Below are 22,467 nucleotides of genomic sequence, written 5' to 3'. Positions count from 1 at the left end.
CATTTAATTAAAACACCCGGGACAGAGGGATGCTCCATATTTAATTATGGTTTCTCCTGCCTGGACACAGCACCTGGATGCACTGGATGGACAGTCCAGCCGCTTTCTCTGCGCCTTCCTTGACATGCTGTTTTTATGGCACTTTTTGCCGGTGTGTGTGTGTGTGTGTGTGTGTGTGTGTGTGTGTGTAATTGCAACAGAATCTTGGTGCCTCTTACAACAGCACTACAACGGAGTGGTCTATTCCCCACCTCCCTCCCCCTCCTCTCTCCTGCAGTGAGACTGTGGCTGTCACAAGGACAGGGTGAAATCAGGTCGCTGACCCCTCTTTCCAGGCTCTGCAGTTCAAGTGCAGGCTTAACCACTCCGGCTTTGTTCAAGGGGAGTGGAGTGCAAAGGGCAGCCAGCCCAGGAGACGATGCAGGTAAATCCCCTGGGAATGGCGGCAGATAGTTTTTCTGCTGGGGCGGATGCCACCTGCAAGGCCTTTCCGTCCCCCTCCACACACAAACCCTGTCAGATTCACCTACCTTTTGTCGTCTTTGTACCACTGGAATTCTGCGGCGGGGACGGCAGAGGCTTCGCACTGAAGAATGCCCTTCTGCCCCACGGGCACCCCGGTGCTCTTGGCGTCCGAGATGTACGGCGGGTCTGCGGGGACATGAGGGCGTGCGGGTTTCTCCCCAGGGCCTCGGAAAACCCTTCTTTTCTGCCTTCACTCCGCAAGCCTCTCTTTCTTCCCCACCTCGTGGGCTGAGCCAAATGAATCAGCTAGAGGCAGAAGGTCTCTGTGCCAGCCGCCCTCCCCTAGCCAACAGGAGGTCTGTTCCCCGAGCCGGTGCCCAGTTCCTGCCACTCAAGTGCTGTTTTACAGGCCCGCAAGGAACTTCATGCCCAGTGCTCAGGCAGATGGGAAGGGAATGACCCCAAACCTCGTTCTGTGTCTCTAGCCAGCATGGGCCCTTCCGTCTGTCTGCCCCAGTTCACCAGCAGCACATGCTCATTGGTGCCTCCGGCTCTCTCCACTGCTAACAGTTGTGTTCCTTTGGCGTGATTGCACGTGACTTCGTGTGTGCGTGCGTGAGCCCGTGTGCCTGTGTGTGCGTGTGCCCATACTGGTGAGTGCATTCACATGTTTGTCTGTGCATGTGTGTGAGCTCATGCACACGTTTGTGCATGAGTCTGAGCTCATGCACACATTTGTGCATATGTGTGAGTGCATGCACACGTTTGTACATGTGTGTGAGCATGTGCACATGTGTTTGTACACGTGGGTGAGCGCACACACATGTTTGTGAATGAGTGAGAGTGTGCACATGTTTGTGCATGAATGTGAGTGTGCACACACAGGTATTTGAGCATGTGTGTGTGAATGCATGCACCATGTGTATGCTTTTTGAGCATGGGTGCTCCTGTGTGTACCACAGTATCTATGTGGAAGTGCATGCCACCTGTGTGTCTGGTGTGTGTCTGAGTGCATGCACTGTGTGTGTATGCAGAGGAGTAGGGTGCCAGGAGGGCTGAGTTTTCTTCACCCACTCTCTTCGCAGCAGCATTTCTGCTCATTATTTGTTTTTAAATTCCCACTTGCTGCTCACTTCCCGCTTCACTTCTCCCCCGAGGTTATCAACACAGCATCTCACCATGGGCTGCGAAAGCCCCATGCACACAGAGAGCCAGGGAGGCGGGGGAGTGGGGAAAAAGGGAATTGAAAAACCAAACGAATGGGCAGAACTACATCTGCTAAGAAAACAAGCACTCCCCTTCCCAACCCACTCTGCGTATGCCCCCAGCCCCCTGCAAGGACACACCCAGCCCTGCCCAGCCCTCCCCTCCTGCACAGATACCCCCAGTTCCTGAAAGGGTGCCCCCAGCCCAGCCCTCCCTTGCACAAACACCCCACTTTCCTGCAAGGACACACACGGCCCTCCCCAACAGACACAACCAGCTTCCCCCGCAGCCCTTCCCAGCCCCAGCCACACCAAGTCCTCTGCACAAACCCCGATCATGCCCCGGCCTCTGCACAAACCCCGATCATGCCCCTTCTCTTTGGGCAGCGATACGGCCCGTGTGTGAGGGGACAATGGTCTCTTCCCCTCCCCACCGCACTGGGGGGGGGTGCTCTCCTTTCTTTGCCCGCCACCCTGTCTCTGCTCACCACCTGCCCCCGGCGTCTCCTCTGTGCTGCAGCCACGAGGTGGCACCCGCGGTTACTTACAGTTCACGGTGACTTTCACTCTCCGGACGACGGGAGCTGCCACGTCATTGGATGCGCTGCACTCGTACTCGCCAGACTGCTCCCGGGTGATCCCCGTGATCTCCAGGTATTCGTCTTCGCTCACGAAACCCACAGCTGCAGGGGCCGGAAAGAGAAGGAGAACATGGGCTAGGGAGCAGCGCCTCACCTGGGTTAACAGTTACGTGCGTTGAAAGGCGGGGGGGCCCTTCAGCCGCTCTACCTACCTCCAATGCCAGTGGGGTTTCCCGACACAGCTCTTAACATGAGCCCCTCCTCCCCACCCCTCCTCTTCACCCCTTTCTCTGTCTGATGCAAGAGAGAAATTCAAGTGCTACAGTCCAGCCACAGAGTAATAAGGAATTGTAGAGCCAGGTTTAGCAGGGTCCCATGGTGTCCCACATGCAGAAGACAGTTTCCACCCTGGGAGCATTGGTTTGGAGCCTGCAGTGTGGGAACATTCCCTTCTGGGTCAAGAGGGGAAATTCATTTATCAGGCCCTATGGACATGGTCGATTCTTTCCCACTCTAACAAGGCCCCTGGACTGTGATCCTAAAGACTTCACCCTCCGAGAGGACTCGGGCACCCACTGAACACGGGATTCTTCATGTTGGATCTATACAGGGGGAACTGTGGATAAGAAGCTATCCCTTTGGTTCAGCTAACAGGCTGCCTCATCAAACCATAAAGATCATTCCAATTTGGTCTAAATGCCAGGCTTGAATCTCCATAACTAAACACCAATGTCAGAAGGACCCTGAGCCAACAAATTCCCCTTGTCCAGGACCTCTTACCATCAGCTGGGTACTAATACGATCTGACCACTGGAAAGCACCTTCCCGTCCAGAAGGATCACAACACATTCAGTTATCAGTTCATCCAGCCCAGAAATGCTCTCCCCTCTGCTGTGAAATGTAGCAACTGTTTCACACTAGCAGCAAAACGGCTCCCGGCTTTACAAGAGGAAGTGCGTGACACCATACACAATTGATTCTGGTGGTGGGAGCGAAGGCAGGAAGATTGCAATCACCCATGTTGGAATTTGTCCCAAGACGCCAGGCCTGATTTTCCCCTAATTTAGGGGGAAGGGCTGATGTATCTTTATAGACAACCAGGGCCAGATTTTCCAATGAGCTCAGGGCTCCAAACAGTACCAAATGGGCTGAGTTCTGTTGAAGATTTAGCCTCTCATTTATGTGCTGTGCTCTCTGGAGGGCTTTGTTTTGATACAGTCCCTGCTAGCCTGCCAAGTGCACCACAGCTTGGGTATCATGGTCAGTGGAACTGGAATCAGAGGGCCCATGTTCCCTGCAGTAACTGGTATTCCTGGGACACCAGAAAAACAAGGAATGCAGGGAGTTAGGCTGGAAGCAACACAGGGACACAGCAGTGCCCAGAATTTAATAAGTTCCACTTCTACTTAACCTGTGCCCATCTTCCCTCTTTGATAGTGAACCACGGGGGCAGTGTGGGAGCTGGGAGTTCTCCGCAGAGCAGCAGCTGGCAGCATGGGCCACGGAGCTTGGGCTGAAGCCTCTCAGAGCCCTGGATTTTGCAGACAGAAACCTGGCCCCACGACAGACCCAGTAGAAGGAGTTCGAGCTGTACACAGGCCTGGCCATGCAGGGGGACGACAACAGCGGGAAAGTAAAACTTTTACTTTACCTTATTGGGGGACAAGGCAGAGAGGTCTGCAGTACTCTGACACTCACCCCTGCCCCAAGCCTCACAGCAGTCCTCTGGAGAGCTATTGTTCCCCAAAGCAGAATGAAACTGTGGAGCAACACAGGTTTTTCACTAGAGACCAAGCCAAAGGATGAAAAGCGAAGGAGGCACAACGTGCCCAGAGGTACATGCAGTGAGACAACAGCAAAGAAGAGCAGGTGACCAGGATTCTGTACCCTTAATGAGATGCATTCACTGTGGGAGACAGCAGGAGCAGACAAAGGAGAAGTGCCCTGTGCTAAGACAGCATTCCAAGGACCATTTTAGCAGCGTGCCCAAGAGCAGATGTTCTCAAAAAGATTCATTCAGCCATGTACAAGAGGGAGGCAGCACATCAGACAGTGGTGGTGACACCATGACTCTCTCTTTGAGGACGAGAGCATACCAGGTTCAGGTTACTCTGACAGGAAGGCAACAAGGGACCATATCGACCTCTGTGTAAGCAACCATGTTAACAAGGAAATGCCCTGCGCAATTTCAGCTGGATAGCAGGGCCTCCTGCAACGTGATTGGAAAATCATTGGGACGCTGATTGGAACCCATACTCAGAGAGTAATTATCAATGGTTCACAGACAAGCTGGAAGGACATATCGAGTGGGACCCCACCAGGATCTGTCCTGGGTCCAGTTCTATTCAATATCTTCATATGTGATTTGGATAATGGCATAGAGAGAACACTTATAAAGTCCGCAGATGATACCAAGCTGGGAGGGGTTGCAAGAATTTTGGAGGGCAGGATTAGAATTAGGGCTTGACAAACTGGAGAAATGGTCTGAAATAAATAGGATGGAATTCAATAAGGACAAATGCAAAGTACTCCACTTAGGAAGGAATAATCAATTGAACAAACACAAAATGGGAAAACATTGCCTAGGAAGGAGAACTGCAGAAAAGGATCTGGGGGTTATAGTGGGTCACAAACCAAATATGAACCAAACATGTAATATTGTTGCCAAAAAAAAAAAGCAAACATCATTCTGGGATGTATTAGCAGGGGCATTGTAAGCAAGACACGAGAAGTAATTCTTCCATTCCACTCAGCACTGATAAGGCCTCAACTGGAGTACTGTGTCCACGCTTTGAGAAAAATGTGGACAAATTGGAGAAAGTCCAGAGGAGAGCGACAAAAATGATTAAAGGTCTAGAAAATATGACCTATGAGGAAAGATTGAAAAAACTGGGTTTGTTTAGTCTGGAGAAGAGAAGACGGAGGGAGGCCATGATAACAGTCTTCAAAAATGTAAAAAGTCGTTATAAAGAGGAGGGTGATAAATTGTTCTCCTTATCCACTGAGGACAGGACAAGAAGTAATGGGCTTAAATTGCAGCAAGGGAGATTTAGGTTAGACATGAGGAAAAGCTTCCTAACTATAAGGCTCGTTAAGCGCCGGAACAAATTACCTAGGGAGGTTGTGGAATCTCTGTCATTAGACGTTTTTAAGACCAGGTTAGACAAACACCTGTCAGGATCAGGGCCGGCTCCAGGCACCAGCTTGCTAAGCAGGTGCTTGGGGTGGCCACTCCGGAGAGGGGCGGCACGTCCAGCTATTCGGTGGCAATTTGGCGGATGGTCCCTCACTCCTGCTCGGAACGAAGGACCTCCCACCGAATTGCTGCCGCAGATCGCGGCTTTTTTTTTTTTTTTTTTTGTGCCGCTTGGGGCAGCAAAAACCCTAGAGCGGGCCCTGGTCAGGATGGTCTAGATAATACATAGTCCTGCCTCAGTGCAGAGGACTGAACTAGATGACCTATTGAGGTCCTATCCTGTCCTACATTTCTATGATTACATGATTTGTTGGGGTGAATTGGACTCAGATATGTGCTTTACAAACAGCAGATGCAAGCAAATAATGTACAAGGAGAGCACAATGCAGCCCACAGGAAAATGTGACCTCATAACAACTGATCCAAAATAGAACAGTTGGTTCTAGCTCAACTTTGCGGTGGTAGAAGGTAAGCACCACAGATCCCTCTTGGGAAATATGGCCATGCAAGCCATGGATCCGATCAGGTTCAGTTGTGATGAAAAAGAGGGAATCCCATGGACAATGGAGACAATTTAAAAAGCACATGGGGATGTTTTCAAAGGCAACAGCTGCCTTGCAAGAAAGCTGCAACTAGAACTAGACCCTGCCATGGATTCGGTGTGCTTAACATGAAGGAAAATTACCATGGCACTATGTAATCCAGTAAACAGGGAGCCTGAAAGTCTGCAGAGCAGGGGTATCATAGCACCTGTAGAGGCCAGTACAGCCTTGGTACGCAGCATGGTGGTAAAGAAGTTATCAGGCAAATTATGCATCTGCCTAGACCCAAAGCCACTCAACTGAGTATTGAAAAGATGCCACTATTCACTGCCCACAACTTCCCAAAACCAGAATATTTGTGGTCTGTGATGTGAGGAACAGGTTTTGGCACATGAGCCTGGATAAGGAGCCTGGTATGCTGACAACGTTTGCAATGCCATTTGGTTGCCACAGATGGCCGCGCATGCTGGCGGGCATAAGCCCAGCACCAGAGATGTTGCAGAGAAAACTCACCCAAGCGCTGGAAGGACTGCCTGGGGTGAAAGTAATCGCAGATGAGCTCCTTATTGTAGGTGAAGGGAGCAATGATACAGGAGCTGAATGGGACAAGCTTTTCTACAGTGATGCAGGGACAAGAACTTAAAACTCAACTGAGAAGAAATGCAACTCAGACAACATGAGGTGACATATATTGGACATTTGCTCACAGCAGAGGGACTGAAAGCAGATCCCAAAAAGCTGAAGGCAGTCAGGGACATGCCAGCTCTAGTGGCTATGAAAAGGGTATGGCACTTCATAGGAATGATACATTTTCTGACCAAGTTCTGTCCACACTGGCTGTTGTAGGCAAGCCCATATATCAGCTCACAAGGCAGGATGCTGAATGGGCCGGGCAGGTTCCCAACAGCAAGCATTTGACACTGTGAAACAAATTATAACAGATGCCCCTGTCCTAAAGTACAACCAGCCAGGAGAACCACTCAGACTTCAGGATGATGCATCGGAGAAAGGATGGGGTGTATCTCATTTGTAGAAGCAGCCAGTCGCTTATGCCGGCAGAGCCCCTGTCGCGGGGCTGATACACCCCATCACCCCTGTGGGGGCAGGGGAGAGGTGCGTCACCGCCCCACGATCAAGTTTGAAGGGGAGCCCCGGATCTCAGGACTGCACGGCCCAGGGGCCTCAGTCCTTGATGTGGCTTTTGATAGCAGGGCAACGCGGCCTATTGGCTAAAATCAATACCACAGCCCTTGATGTCAGGGCGGTGCGGCCCAATGGCCAGAGTCAATACTACTGGTGAGCCGGGCCACCACCCCAGGGTGGGAAGTGGCAGGATAGGGGGATCCGGGCCCGCCCTCTTCACCGGGTCCCGACCCAGGGCCCTCTTGGTGGTGGGTTTTCCCGCCACCAGCACGGCGGGGGTCTGACCGAAACACGCCGAGCCTTGGTCTGGTTCTGTCACCGTTTCCCCACAAAACCTCCCTGGGTCACTTCCTACCCAAGTCTCTGGAGTCCTCCCTCTCTGGGATTCTCCAGTCTCTCCCCTCTCCACGACATCCCGTGCTGGTGTGTCAGGGTCTGTCTCCGACTGGCTGGCCTCTGCGTCTTGGAGTGCAGGCGGTCCTCCCTCAGGAGCTGGCGACACCTCCTTCCCTGCCAGCGGTCAGCCCAGACTGAGCTGTTCTGCTGGCTTTTATAGCCTGCTTCCAACTGGAGCATGCCCAGCAGAGCCAGGGGGTGTGGCTTCCTCAGCTAAGAGAGAACAGTTAACCACTGTTGTACCAATGTGGGGCTGATACCCCCCATCACAGCCTCGTCAGAGGCTGAACAGCGATATCCCCAAATAGAAAAAGAGCTTCTGGCTGAGGTATTTGGAGTGTAGCGATTCCATCATAGTACATGTTTGGCCACCCAGTAAGAGATGGCAGTGTATGTTGATGCACCTCCAGCACTACCAGGCAGAGATCAGATGTTGTCCAGGGTGACTACCGGTGGTGGCTGACACCCTGCGCCGGGCATACACCCCCAGCATCTGCAAGTTGGGAGAAGGGGATCAGTGCACCGACTCCATTAGCATGCTGCACTAGCTCCCAATTTCAACAGTGAAACTGATGGAAATCAAAGAGGCTCTGGAAAAGGACACCCAACTACAGAGCGAACTAGCAGGGTGGCCAACAGACAAAAGCTAAGCATCGGAGCAGAACCATATTTTCAAATTATGGACTGGAAATGGAATATCATATTCTGAGGACAGAGAGCTGTTGCTCATGCAAAAACAAAAAAATACATGCCTGACACCTGGGCATTGACAGCTGTCACGGACAGGCTCTCCGGCATGTTTATGGGCCAGGAAGGAATAGAATCATAGACTTTAAGGTCAGAAGGGACCATTATGATCGTCGAGTCTGACCTCCTGCACAACGCAGGCCACAGAATCTCATCCACCCACTCCTGTATCAAACCCTTAACCTATGTCTGAGCTATTGAAGTCCTCAAATCATGGTTTAAAGACTTCAAGGTGCAGAGAATCCCCCAGCAAGTGACCCGTGCCCCACGCTGCAGAGGAAGGCGAAACCCCCCCAGGGCCTCTGCCAATCTGCCCTGGAGGAAAATTCATTCCCGACCCCAAATATGGTGATCAGCTAAACCCTGAGCATGTAGGCAAGACTCACCAGCCAGACACCCAGGAAAGAATTCTCTGTGGTAACTCAGATCCCATCCTAGCTAGTGTCCCATCACAGACCATATTTACCGCTAATAGTCAGCTCTGCTCCTTGATGGAAGGGTATGACACTGGTCATGTGATAACCACCAGCTGCAGCCCCTTCCACTAAGGCACCAGCCTGTTGTATTGGCTCAGAGCCGGCCGAAGAGCATCATCTACTGAATCAACCACCATTTCCTGCTGTGGTCCTTGGAGGTCTCCCAGCCATGTACCAAACCTCTCCAAAGGCTCTTAGCCAGCAAGCTGGGACTGCAGCACAGGTGGGGTCCAGCTGGTTCTTGGTACTGGCTGTACCCCTATCCTATGTTTATAAGTAGCTCGCATTAAAAAAAATATTCAGGTTATTAATGCTATTCTTCCCGCGGTGCCATTCCTGTGCCCTGTTTCCAATGAAAAAGTGTGTTTGACCTTGAAAGAAGGAAAAAAAAAACAGCAGCGGTTTTTTTTAATAGCCCCTGACCAGGGAGAGAGTGGGATTTTTGTATTTATTTCTTTGAAATCTCTCTATCGCCTTTATCAGATCTCCTGCAGCCGGGCTGCTATAATTACTGTGCAAAGCATCTCTGAGACCAGTGTCACACTTAATATTCCTATTAATTTTAAACGGTAGTCCTTGGTACATATGTGTGGCAATTGGTGTCATATTTTAATTAGGCTTGCCCTACACCATCTGAAATTAATAATAGCTCGAATTACCAGTGTAATTTATAAATTAACATTGCCGCAGCATTAGGAAATAAATTAGCTCCGGACAGCTGTTTCTGGGATTGAGCGCCACCGGTGAGGGGAGTGCTCACAGGTCCCCCAGGGAGACGGTGCGCTTGGCTGCTGGATCTGGGGAGACGAGAGGACACCGAGTCCTGCAGCTCTCCTGTCTCTCCTCTAGCCCAGGGCGATGCTACTCAGAGAAGTACCTTAATGATGGTGTGTGTGGGGGTTTGCCGTCCCAGTAAGTTATGGCTCGAGGTGGGTGGCTGGTCACATCTCACGCATGGTTACTTGTGTGAATATGGAAAATACGCACACTGCATGCTCAAATACACCCCCCCACAGCTGTCCACCTCCGGTAGGCAACCGTATGAGAACCCATCACTGCAGCATCTGACCAGTGACTATGATCATGTAGATGGACAGCGTTCTACCTGTCTGTCTATTTATCATGCCCCGATCATTATAGTATAAGGCACCAAAATATACCCACACACCTGCATAGATACTGATGCACACACATGTTCTAAGATATGCCTGTGTTCACTGCACAGATGACTATGCAAACATGTACACAAGTATACACAGACTGCACATTAGCACAGGTTTGCAGATGAGCTCACGTGTTTCCATGCGTGTGTGCATTTTGCGGAACACTTGCTGTGTGGCTAAACATGGCCCGTGGCAATCTCTCCAGCACCCGTGACTCGCCTGGGGACCGGGAACTGTGAGTCTAAGTGGAGAGGGATCCTCCTCCGTGGCAGCTAAGCATAGCTGCTCCATGGCAAGTGCATCCTCCAGCCTCACCCCTTACCCAAAGGGCCCCCTCACGGAGACTCACAGAGCTGAGCTCTGCCCCATACAAGAACCCCATCCCTATAACATGTTTTCCCTCTTGTACAGCAGAAACATACCAATTCCACAGCCAGATGGCCCTTATCCTCTTCCCCTGCCCCGGTGGAGGGTGCAGGATTTGCCTCCTTTATGCGCATGTACAAACACACATACACACAGAATGAACACATGCAGACACTGACATGAGCACATCCATATAATAATAATAATATACGGAGATATACCTATCTCATAGATCTGGAAGGGACCCTGAGAGGTCATCAAGTCCAACCCCCTGCCTTCACTAGCAGGATCAAGTACTGATTTTCCCCCAGATCCCTAAGTGGCCCCCTCAAGGATTGAACTCACAGCCTTGGGTTTAGCAGGCCAGTGCCTCCCTATGTGTTGCCTCTGTGGATAATATGATTTAAAAAGCCAATTTGCAGCCATGTGTTTCTGTGACATGGGTTTGCAGGCAGTGCAATTGACGCATGGCCGCTCCTTTGATTTCCATCTACATCCCTTGTCCCTGCCTTCCTCCCCTCACTCCCCACCCCTCCGTGAATGCACACGCCAGTCACAAACCAGCCCTAAAGTGCACTGTCTGCTGCTCAGGCCGCACTCCAGAACTTAGAAAGCGGGTGAACCATGGCATCTTTACGTCATCTCAGGCTCCTCAGCACTGTGATGAATTGTTAACATCCATATGCTTCCAAGGTCCAAAGCTGGAATCCCCACCGGACTGGTTTACGGCTAAAACTGCTGAGCTCATCAGTACCTAGCAGAACTGAAGGGCAAGATGGGAAGTCGTTACCCCCAAATCAATATCCTTTGGAGACACAAAAATTGCACTTTTATATTCCACGGCAATGCATGCTGCAAAAAGGTCCACCCTTTTATGGCTGACCTAGAATTGGCTTTTCAGTAGCACAGCGCTGCCTGCTGATAAAGGAAGGACACAGCCAGTGGCCTTCAGATACTCCCGTGTGCAAATTTCACTCCAGTTTCTGCAAAGCAAAGATAATGAACCACTTTCTAATTAACAAAAGACCTTTCTCTGAGTGCATGGAAGTAGCTTAGTGAGCATGTACCTTATTGGATCTCATGCCAAAAGAATTAGCCATTGGCGTGCAGGGAACCACAGTGCTAGCATGTGGTTTGAGCCTTTTATAAGTGAGCTCCAGTGTGCTTCCTTAGCATGCAACAGACTTCGTTAAAAATTAATGGTCAGGGTCAGCCTTCCACCCTCAAAAGCTAGGGAAAGAGCAGAGATAAAGGCTCCCAAGTCCTTCCTTTTGTGCTTTGATAGTGCAGAAGTCGGAGATAAGTGCATGATGATAAACCTACAGAGGGGTGAACCACAAAGGGCATGGGAATCCAAGTCACTTTGGATGGGTACACACAAGATCTGATCCTTATCCAAACAATTTGGATGTCTAGAGCCTGCAAAGGTGGGCCAGAAATACAGCAGAGTACTGAGATACAGTTCACTGTATTTCAGCACTTGCTTTTGCCCTTTCAGAGACTGCAGGATCCGGCTTCAAGTATCTAGCTACTATTAATTAGTATTATTGTAGCTTCTGGAGGCTTAACTGAGATCAAGGTTCCATTGCACTAGATGCTGTATATATACATACTGAGAGAGAGTCCATGCCCCAAAAAGCTTACAATCCAAACAGACAAGAGAAAGAAAGGGTTGGAGGGGGATCGGAGGCATAGACATGGTCATGCTGCCGGAAAGAGATCCCAAGTTTCCTGAATCCCAGTCCAGCGATCTATCCGTTAGACCACACTGCCTCTCATCCACCTATTTATCATTAGTTACCCATAATATTAACAACACTGGGAATTATTAAGGCATTGAGAAATCTAATTTGCTTTCCAACACCTATGTTCTTTTGTTGACACTTTGATCTTTATTCAGCTTAAAACAATTAATCTAGAAGGGTCAGTTTCTCTTACTGTTTACGGTCAGTTTCTCGCAGACTAGCGCCATGCTGTTGAGTTTGGGTTCCCAACACAGCAGAGAAACAATTCAATCCAACCCCCCCTACTGTTTTTCATGAATGAGAAAAGAAAATCACGTGATCATTTCTGTGCACATTCCATTCCCTCTGCCCAGCCCCTCCGTCAGTCAGCGGCACCTGTGCCGAGTGAGTTCAAAACAGCCAGCGCCTTTCTGAGTTGGCACCATTACACAGTCACCGTGTGTAAAGGACAACACAAGGTGCACAGCAGTGAGTATCCAGGCCATTAGGTCCCCCCACTTTTTATTTATCTTTTTAAATATATAAAACTTAAGCTTTGACTTTAAGTTCCCCTTCCCTGCACAATACCATGGGTGATTCAGTGCTGGCACTGCAACTAGGCAGTAAATAGACTTTAAAAAAACCCTATATATGGAAAAGCACAGTCACCTCCTAAACCATAATAGTTCATCAGTTTCCCTTTTTTAACACCTTAAGGCCCAAGAGCACAGGAGGCCTTTCTGAACAGTAGGTTGCCATTGGCTTTCGGGTTTTTAAAGGGAGAGCGAGTTTCGATGGACAGAGAAGCAATAAATAAAGTCACAAGCCACAAAGTCTGTAAAACCCGCAACGAGCTGAGGCCGTTTAAAACGAGTGTGGTACAAAATAAATCAACATTCTACTTCCAAGCTGAAAATTCATTTCCCATGTTCCACCCCCCTCCCAAATAAAATGGGGTTTAGCAGACCCTTTGCTGTAGCATCCCCTGCTGGGTAACATCAGCCACTGCATCTGTCTAAAGCGAAAAGCGCAGATTGAGACTAATTGCTAACGCACTCTGCTCTGTGGCCTCTGCATTTTTGCCTATTTATAACGGGAAGTCTTGTTGATATCTGGACAAATCTCATTCATTAGTGACTGCCAGGAATGGAGAAACAAATAGACTGGACTCGGGGGAGCAGAGCTGGGGTTAAGCAAACACAATCTGTAAGCACAGACAGTAAGAGGCAACAGAATGCTCATGTAAACTGTGACTGCTGGGGTCTCACAGGGCCATTAGAGATGGAAAGGACAATTATTTACATGGAGAGTGGCGCCGGCTGGCGTGAAAGGTGGCACTGGTACGTCTTCGGGTGAAGATCACCCCTGTGTGGAGATCCGGCACAGATGTATGCACTGCTTACATCCCGCTCAAGCCCCGTTTTGGCAGTTTAAGTGATGCTTAAGTCATAGGTCTCATGCTGGCCCTGCTGCAGAGGGGTAAATTTCACTCTTCGGGCCTGCTTCGCTGCAGCATTACTCCACTGCCATGCCCATGCGACTCCCTTGATTGCAGCGACTGCACAAGCTGGAGTGATGCAGAGGCGAAGCAGGTGTGTTGTGTTTCGATCTAGAGCACCACCTCTGTGTTTCTAGTGAGAAGGGGCTTGAGGGACCGGCTCACAGGAGAGATATGGGGCTGTTCAAACATTCTCCTCCCCATCTGATGGCTGTGTGAAATGGGTTAGTGTATCTCAACTCAGTTCGTAGTGGGCACAGGTCTGTCACAAACCCCAGCAACACAATGGGCACATTTGCTGGCAATTCCAGCAAAAAGGCCTAGGATTAAATGGACCATGGAGTCCATCCTCTCATTTCATACACAAAGGGGGTCCAGGGTGAGGCTGGTTGGCAGGCCAGTGTATGCAGGTCAGGTTCTCTGCATACCCACGTTATAGCTTCTGTAACTAGCACTTGCCTCTCCCAAAGTTCACTCCCCGGTACCATCGGAGGCAGGACAGTCTGTTAATCTGAAATAGCCGGTTCCTGGTAGAAGCTTTGAGAGCTCCCTCACCTCCTTCCATTCTTCCTTGTTGAATCAACTTTGTTAACTTTTAAAAGATGGCTCCGCTTGAGTCACAGTTAGGAGCTGAAATATTACAGGAGTTAATATTAAGCTCTCTGATCTCCTTGGGAGCCACAAAACTGGCACAGCCGGCACCTATTATTATTATTAATAATAATAATAAAGATATAACACAGGCCAGAAAATTGAGGCGTTAAGAAGTACGTATTCCCCATCCATTAGCTAAGTGCACACAAGATTCTTGCTTTAATTAGAATAGTGAGCCCCCTTCTGCCCCCTTCTGGCCTGGGGCATGCTAGAGCATCTCAAGGCAAGCTCTGAAGTTTGGTCAGATATCTTCCATCGTTTCTCATGTAGTAAGGGCAAGACTGTCAGGGGACAACACTTTGTTAGTTGAGTAAAGGCCTCGTCAGAAGTACTATTTATCCAGTCATCTCCCCACACCTACCTACCTACCTACCTACCTATCTATCCATCCATCCATCCCCATACACTCCCAGCGATCTAGCTCTATATGTATCCCTCATCTCGATAGTATCTGAGTAACTTTCAGTCATTATTGGGTTTTAGTCACTGATCGGGCCAGGAAGGGTGTAGATTTCCCAATGCGTGTGAGTCTGTCTGTCAGTCTCCTCTGAAAGATTCAGACATGTCTCGGTGCATATTATCACCTCTGGATTGCCACTGGGACTGCAAGCTCCCAGATGTGAGGCCGCTGTTGATTCCCTTCCTTGGGCTCATCATTTTCACACTGCAAAGGGAGGGGACCCTAGCCCCTTTAAGCCCCATGCTTCCCAGAAGCAGCATGCGGGGAACCGTCCATTAGATTTTTAACTCATTCATTTGAAAGCAAATGGCAGGCTGAATGTTCTGGAGCACCTCAAAGCCACAGACAAGAAGTACTTGTTTGTTTCAGGAATGGTGTGGGGTACACGCTTGGCCAGCCTCCCCGCTCAGCTCTGCCCATGACCCCTGCTTCTCCCCTGCAGCATCCCCTGCTATTCCAGTCCTAGGTGTCTCACGCAGCTCTAATGCACCTGAAAGTGGCCCATTAGTGCTCCCAGCTGTGCCAGCACTGGGGCTCCTCATTGCTCTGCTGTACCACAGTCCTGATGGGCACAACTGATCAACAACACTGCCAACAATACAACTAGAACCTGCAGCAGCACTCCTGGCTCCTCCCCACAGCTCTGCCAAGGCACTTCCCTTCTGGCTAGCAGCTCCACCCCTGCTACTACCACGTTCCTGAACCCTGCCAGGCTCCTGGTGTTTTCTTGTGATGTGTGCACAATTATTCACTAGCGGCTAGGAGGAGACTCCACCAAACACATTGCACCAGTGCCCAGGGACTTAGCTGAACCCTGGAGACTGGAGAGGGACAGCTGGCGCAATAATCCGCGATCCCAGCCAGCCTGTGAAATAACTGCACAGTGCCTGGGGTATGTATCTAAGTCACCTAAGCATCCATGTCTTCGGTTCTGTCCTTTCATTCCAAGCTCTAATGGCCTGCACGTAGGGACTCCGCAGGAAACGGCGTCTGTCCCAGTGCATTCTGGAAGGGGGGAGTGTGTTGTAAGCCGGTGGTGCACAGTCAGCAGCTGGCGAGCGAAGCACTGCCTCTGAGAGAGTGGATGATAACTTACGCTGTCAGGCAGAGAAGCCAAGCAGAACACAAGTGGTTGCAACAGAGCAATTAGCAAGGAACCTAGGTAAATCAGCAGAAAGCTTGTTCCTGCCTTCAGAGCCCTGTGCACATAGAAATGTGCATTCCTCCCCTCCGTCCCCATTTACGCACGGAGAGGTACTTCTGTGCCCGCCCCCACACCGCCTATTATGCCTGCACATTTCCCTCCAGGGGAAGCGTGGCCCTGTGCATCGGCCATGAAAGTAGCCATCAGGGGATCTCGATTTTGTTTCTGGCTCTGCTATCAAGACACTCTAGCGCTGCAGTGCCTCAGTTTTCCCATCTGAAAAATAGGTCTAATGACACTGACCTCCCTTGTAAATGGCTTTGAGGCCTAGCGATGAAAAGCGCTATATAAATGCCAAGTACTTTCACCCCACAAGCACACATTTGTTTATTGCTTCTTTATGGCGCTCATCACCCTAGTTCCTAAGACCGAATGAATTTATCCTGCTATAAGGAAGTGAAGCATTATCACCATTTTACATACAGGGGAGCTGAGGCAGAGATTAAGTGAACCGCCAAAGGTGACACAGTGAGCGAGTGGCAGAGCTGGGCACAGAACCAAGTTCTGCAGTGTCCTTGCCCGATGTCTTAACCAAAAGGCCACTTTTCCTCTTGCGTCCTCCCGTGTAGCCTTATACACTCACCCTGCCTGCCTGTACACGACTAGGCCCTGTCTGACCTAGGGGAACAACTCTTTAGGGGGACCTGGGTGTAACACAATAAAACACTGATCCGTCCTATAGCATGGATGGAACCCAATCACAACTGAACCTTGTCCCCAGAGCAAGGTAACAGCATGACGCTGGGACGCGGGAAAGCATGACTTGGTTCCATCTACTCTGCAAGGCTGACTGTGGTGGAGATGACTGTGTTGCACCCAGATCTCCTAACCCAGGAAGTCCCTACAGAGGGGTGAGGCCCTTGCTTCCAGGGGATACTCTGTGATATGAAAGTGCTCTACAAAGAGATGCATGGAGAGGACGGGGCTGGCTCCATACAAAATGGGAAATGATGCCTAGGAAGGAGTACTACGGGAAGGGATCTGGGGGTCATAGTGGATCACAAGCTACATATGAGTCAACAGTGTAACGCTGTTGCAAAAAAAGCAAACATCATTCTGGGCTGTATTAGCAGGAGTATTGTAAGCAAGACACGAGAAGTAGTTCTTCCGCTCTACTCCGCGCTGATTAGGCCTCAACTGGAGTATTGTGTCCAGTTCTGGGCGCCACATTTCAGGAAAGATGTGGACAAATTGGAGAAAGTCCAGAGAAGAGCAACAAAAATGATTAAAGGTCTAGAAAACATGACCTATGAGGGAAGACTGAAAAAAATGGGTTTGTTTAGTCTGGAGAAGTGAAGACTGAGTGGGGGCATGATAACAGTTTTCAAGTGACATAAAAGATTGTTACAAGGAGGAGGGAGAAAAATTGTTCTTCTTAACCTCTGATGATAGGATAAGAAGCAATGGGCTTAAATTGCAGCAAGAGCAGTTTAGGTTGGACATTAGGAAAAACTTCCTGTCAGAGTGGTTAAGCACTGGAATAAATTGCCTAGGGAGGCTGTGGAATCTCCATCATTGGAAATTTTTAAGAACAGGTTGGACAAACACCTGTCAGGGATGGTCTAGATAATACCTAGTCCTACCTTGAGTGGAGATCCCTTCCGATTCTATGATTCTATGATTCTAACTGCAGTAAAATATAACATAACACTAATGTCATCCCTAGGATGACTGCAAAGGATGGGGAATGAGGTGTGTCTGCAACCTCACCCCTCCCTGCTCACCCAGGGCTGGACCTGAGGGGCTGCATTCTCTGCAGGTGTAGTCAGTAGAGTTACACAGCACTTGAGCTCAAAGATTTCCGGTGCTGAGAACCAGGAACGAGAGGTCATAAGGGTGCAGGGGAAGGTTGGAGGATGAAGGAGAGAGGCAAGGACAAGAAAGGTAACATGAAATCCAGCCCAGGTCAATAGTGGCCATGTGTGCTTACCACCTATCAGCTGGTTGGTGGCTTGGGTGAAATGAACTGGGTGGGTCTCAGCCTGTCCTGCAATGGGGCATGCACCCAGCTCCCAAAACTCCACCGCAGTTGGCACCAACTGGCCCTCTGCTGGCAGGTGTAGCAGGGAGGTCAAGTAGTTAGCAGAGCACAGGAGCTGAATGGTCCCTCTAGGGAAAGGTTAAGGTTCATCCACAGGGGGCACTGCCAGGCCCTGCTGCCGCTCACGCTGCACCTGTTAAATGACAGGGTGGTTGATCTGGCCCCTTGCGCCAGTGCTAAGTTTCACCCTTAAAACAACAGCAGCGGCCCAGAAATAACAAGCCACATCCTCACCCCAGTCCTGGCTCCTCCCCCAGGGAAAAGGGGGCGTGGCCAGAGCATGCTGGGCCATGGCGATTCTGGCGCTGGGGACCACTGCAGGCAGCATAGGTTAAAGCAGCCTTGAAGCTTCTCTATTTCACACTGAGGGTGCAACCACGGTAAGCCATCTTTCCCCCTTCCTCTGGATCCGGCACTGAGTGATCAGACCTGAGGATTAGGAGCCAAAGAAGGGAAACAGGGACGGGAAATAATAAAAGAGCTGGGGGAAGGGAACAACCCAGGGTCTGGAAAAGGGATGAGCTAGATGCCAAGTCCTGCAAGGCCCGTCCCATTAACACTACTCCTGAAACTCAGCAGAGCCCCGGTGTGTCACGCAGGTCCCCGTGTCCTCTCCGGAGACAGACGAGAGGAATGGCAGAGATGAGCCCGAAACCGAAAGGTATAAATAACAGAGCGCTGTCTCTCCCGTGGCGTGGCAGAGATAAGCCGCAGCGGGTACATTAGAGAGATTGCCATCTACAAGCCAGCGGATGGTGCCTTGCATTGTAAGGACCCTGGCTCATCTGTCAGAGATCGGGGGGAGGGGAGATGGGACAGCCTGTGTGCTGGCAGCGTGGAATGGGCAGTGGGAAGGGGGAGGAAGGAACTGGGGTCTAGGCAGAGGGAATGAGCGAAGATCAAAGAAAGGAAGGGGGCATCTGCTCTTGGATCAGGGGCTGCAGAAATCAGGCCACCGTGCAGGAGAAAGCACTTTTCTTCCTACCCCCCCCACCCCCCAGTCGTCTTCTCCTTGTCTCCCTCAACCCATCGTTTTCATCTAGGCTGTAACATGATAATAACTGACAAGAATGTGAACACATGTCCCCAGACTAAGGACGTGCCATCCTCGCTTGGCTTAATGTCCCGTTCAGGTCTCTGAGATTTGCCTTCCAAGTTCCTCTGACTGCACATTGTGGTGTGCTCATTAAAGCTTCTCTGAATCGAAAAGAAGGATGTCCCAGTGCAACCTGCCTTGCGCTTCTGTATCTTTGAGAACCGACTAAAAAACTTTCTCCAACTCCAGACTGCTCCACCATGTCTCCTGGCACTGACAGAGAGAGCACTGCACCTTTGGGAGAATGTGCTCTGCACATGGGAATCTGGACTTCGATTATTATTTGTGTACATTAGACTAGTGGCTAGTCAAGATGAGGGTTGTGGTAGGTGTAATATATATACAGAAGAAGAGACTATCCCTACCCCAGATAGCTAACACTCTGAATAGACCAGACAATGCGTGGAAGGAAGGAACTATTACCCCTTTTCTTTTACATCGATGGGGAACTGAGCCTCAGGGAGATTAAGTGCCTTGGCCAAGGTCACACAGTGAGTCTGTGGCAGAATCATGAACTGAACCAAGACCTCGAATGCAGCATTTTAACGACAAGCTGATCCTTCCTCTCCATCTACAGCCCTTGTAAGACTCTAACCTGGATGCGCGTTCATGCCACGCTTGTCACAGCAGCACGAGAGCCATTCTTACAGCGCCTTTCGTCTGCGTTGCTCCCAAGGCCCTGTTAAGTGCAGGAGTCGCTTCTTTCCCCACTGCAGACAGTAAGAGTCCACAGCATCTCATCTGATCACCAGGCCGACTTCCCATGCACAAGACAAAAACATGAATATAAAAAGCTCCCTTAAGTGCTTTCCTGCTCTACCCTGCTTGTGTTAGCCCAGTATTCCCGCTCCTCACCTTGGTGCTGCCTCTACTCATGGTGTAATGAGTATGCACTGGACTGGAATCTCCCCCTCTCACACACTGTGTGTGCCTATGACACCACAGAGACACACATGTATAACGCAATGGTCGGCACGATGGGGATTCCTTGTCTCTTTCCAAAAGAGAAGAAAAATCCACTAACCAGGGGTGTGACCTTGGGTAAGTCATTTCACCCCTTTGTGCTTCCTTTCCCTTTCTGCCCTTGGTCTACTTTGTCTGTTTAGATTGACTCCTACGATGCGTATGTGGAGTGCTAGCATGAAAGGACCCTGTTGTCAGCTGGGGATCCACAGTTCTACTGCAATATTAATAAATAATAGTACAGCCCTTTTTAATCCAAAGATCTCAAGTGTTCTACAAAGCATCAATTCATTTATTCCGTCAATTTTACCCATCCAGCAGGTCAGTCACATTGTTCCCATTTTCCGAAGGGGGAAACCGAGGCACAGAGCGTGAAAATGACATGCTGCAGGTCACACGGTATCAGCAGCAGAGCTGGGCATAGAACCCACGAGCCCTGACTCCCAGCCCCACACCTGAGTCACAAGGCCCCACTGCTTCGTTGCTGCACTGTCCCCACTCCGCAGCAAAGCTACCGCATGATTTTATCCAGTTCAGAAATCAGGCGAGCTTGAAAATGAGAATATTTTATGGAGATAATTGTATTAAAATGTTTGCCACAATAGAGATATTGACATCTAGCTTCAATCAATAGCACAATTTATTGTCCTTCAAGGTGAACATTAAGCCAGCCTACCCATTGGTCAATATTTACCTCTAAGGTCTATAAATCTTTATACTGACTTCAGCAGATGTTGACAGCAACTGATTCCAGATAAGTAAAAGTGAGGTCCATGAAACATTGCCTCTTTTGGAGGGGAAATAGTAACTAGTTAATTACAATCCCTATAGCATTTCTGAGCTATCAATTTATGGTTACTTCTGGCAATAAAAATTAAGGTTTCAGGAATTTGTGCCTTAAGGTGACACTCTAAAGCTAAGAGTCATATATCTGAAATGGCACTCAGACATTATTGTGATGGCTCCATTATAAATGTGTATAGTAAATAAAATAAACAATGATACTAATATTAATCTTAAACACATAGTACCTGATTTACCCCTTTTCAGCACTGAGGTCTTTTACATAAGTGCAAAATGCAATCCTGATTTAGTTTGCAGTGTAGTTGCAGCTCTCTTCATCCTAGGGTATTAGAGAGACATTGTCTCTCTAATATCCGGATTCAGTAGCATTCTGAACTCCTTCTGTACTGACATACATGATTACACAGGGTGTAGGGAAATGGAAAAGCAGAACCTCATTCTTTATTTGTGCTTATAGCTGCGGCCAAAACCGGTTTTCCCATCTGACAAATATTTTCAAGGTTCAAAATTATTTTCCTATCTCAAATCTGGATAAAAAGTCAAAATCTCAAATATATTTGTGAACCAAAATAAATAAATAAATAAATAAATAAATAAAAATAAAAACATTCTTATTGGCTTTGGGTCAATCCAAACATTTTATTTTGATCATTTCAAACTATTTCTATTTTAACCGTTTTTTTTAAAAACCACCACCTCTAATTAGCTTAAATTTCCAAATAAAAATTTTGAACTAAAAACTGGAATTTTTGGTTTCAAAATGAAACATTCTGACAATTTCCAGACATTTTTTCTCAACGTTTTTTCAAGGTGGGAAATTTGTTGAGTCTGACCCTGTTCTGTGAACAGTTTCGTTTTCAACTAATTGAAACTTGTTTTTCAGTGAAAAACTTCTGACCAGCTCTGCCTGTGATAGACTTGGCAGCTTTTAGGATTGTTAAAAATAGAAGCATTTTAAAAATCAGTTACTTTTCACTATTTTTTTCTATTTTCTACACTTTTTCTTTTCACTCAGTTTGGACAATGAAACTAAACTGGTCAGTTTCACTTTTGTTTAACATTATTTTCACTTCTTGGTTCTCCTGCATTAGCCCAGCACTGTTATATCTAAGCTTCCAAAATCTGAAGTAGGACTATTAAAGGGTGATTAAACTGCTGGAGAATGATTAAAGGAAAATAATTTAAAAAAACAATAACTATATTAATGGAAATTTAAAAAACCCCAGAACCTAATTTATTTATTTTAAAAAATATTCTATTTGCATTAGATGGAGTAAAAAACCTGTTTTAACCAAAATTTGTGATAGTTTACTTTTCAAATATGTCATTTTTCATGTTCTCATGTCAAGTAACACATTCTTACATGTCTTCATGATTTTACTAGAAGGCCCGTAAACAAAGAATTCTCACTGTCTGCCAGATAGCCAACATACCTAGGTTTTAATACAATCCTCATTGCTGTGGTATCTGAGTGTCTGATTAGGCACCTGAACTTTGCAACTGATAGGTCTCCGGCCCACTGACATGTGCGTAATACCAGTTGTATGTCTTGATCTTTCGGTGCAAACAATAGTGAACGTTCGAAATCATTCACTGGGTCACAACAATATAATATGCTACCACTGTCATGAACAATGTAATCAGAGCTGGGAGAAGTGTCCAGCTTTTATTGTAGAGCAGAAGAGATAAGTGAGGCTTAGACATTTTGGGAATGCTAAGGCCCTGTTGAAATTCAACCCAGTT

General features: G+C 48.6%; 1 protein-coding gene across 27 annotated transcripts in view; it reads right to left on the bottom strand.

Moving 5' to 3' along the window:
* The window catches only part of NTM (neurotrimin), a 678,721-nt gene that overhangs the window by 25,955 nt on the left and 630,299 nt on the right, over positions 1–22,467 (bottom strand). For all 27 annotated transcript variants that reach the window (XR_010593317.1, XR_010593320.1, XR_010593311.1 and 24 more), the window contains 2 exons: positions 2,219–2,353; positions 531–651 (listed from right to left, as the gene is read on the bottom strand). Coding sequence is in view for 15 of the 27 variants with exons in the window: in XM_065570617.1 (XP_065426689.1) it covers positions 531–651; positions 2,219–2,353 (256 nt within the window). In the remaining 12 variants the exon portion in view is untranslated. The remainder of the gene's footprint in view (positions 1–530; positions 652–2,218; positions 2,354–22,467) is intronic.

The sequence above is a fragment of the Chrysemys picta genome, chromosome 16 (assembly GCF_011386835.1).
Source record: "Chrysemys picta bellii isolate R12L10 chromosome 16, ASM1138683v2, whole genome shotgun sequence".
Lineage (NCBI taxonomy): Eukaryota > Metazoa > Chordata > Testudines > Emydidae > Chrysemys > Chrysemys picta.
This window is presented reverse-complemented; position numbering and strand designations above follow the sequence as displayed.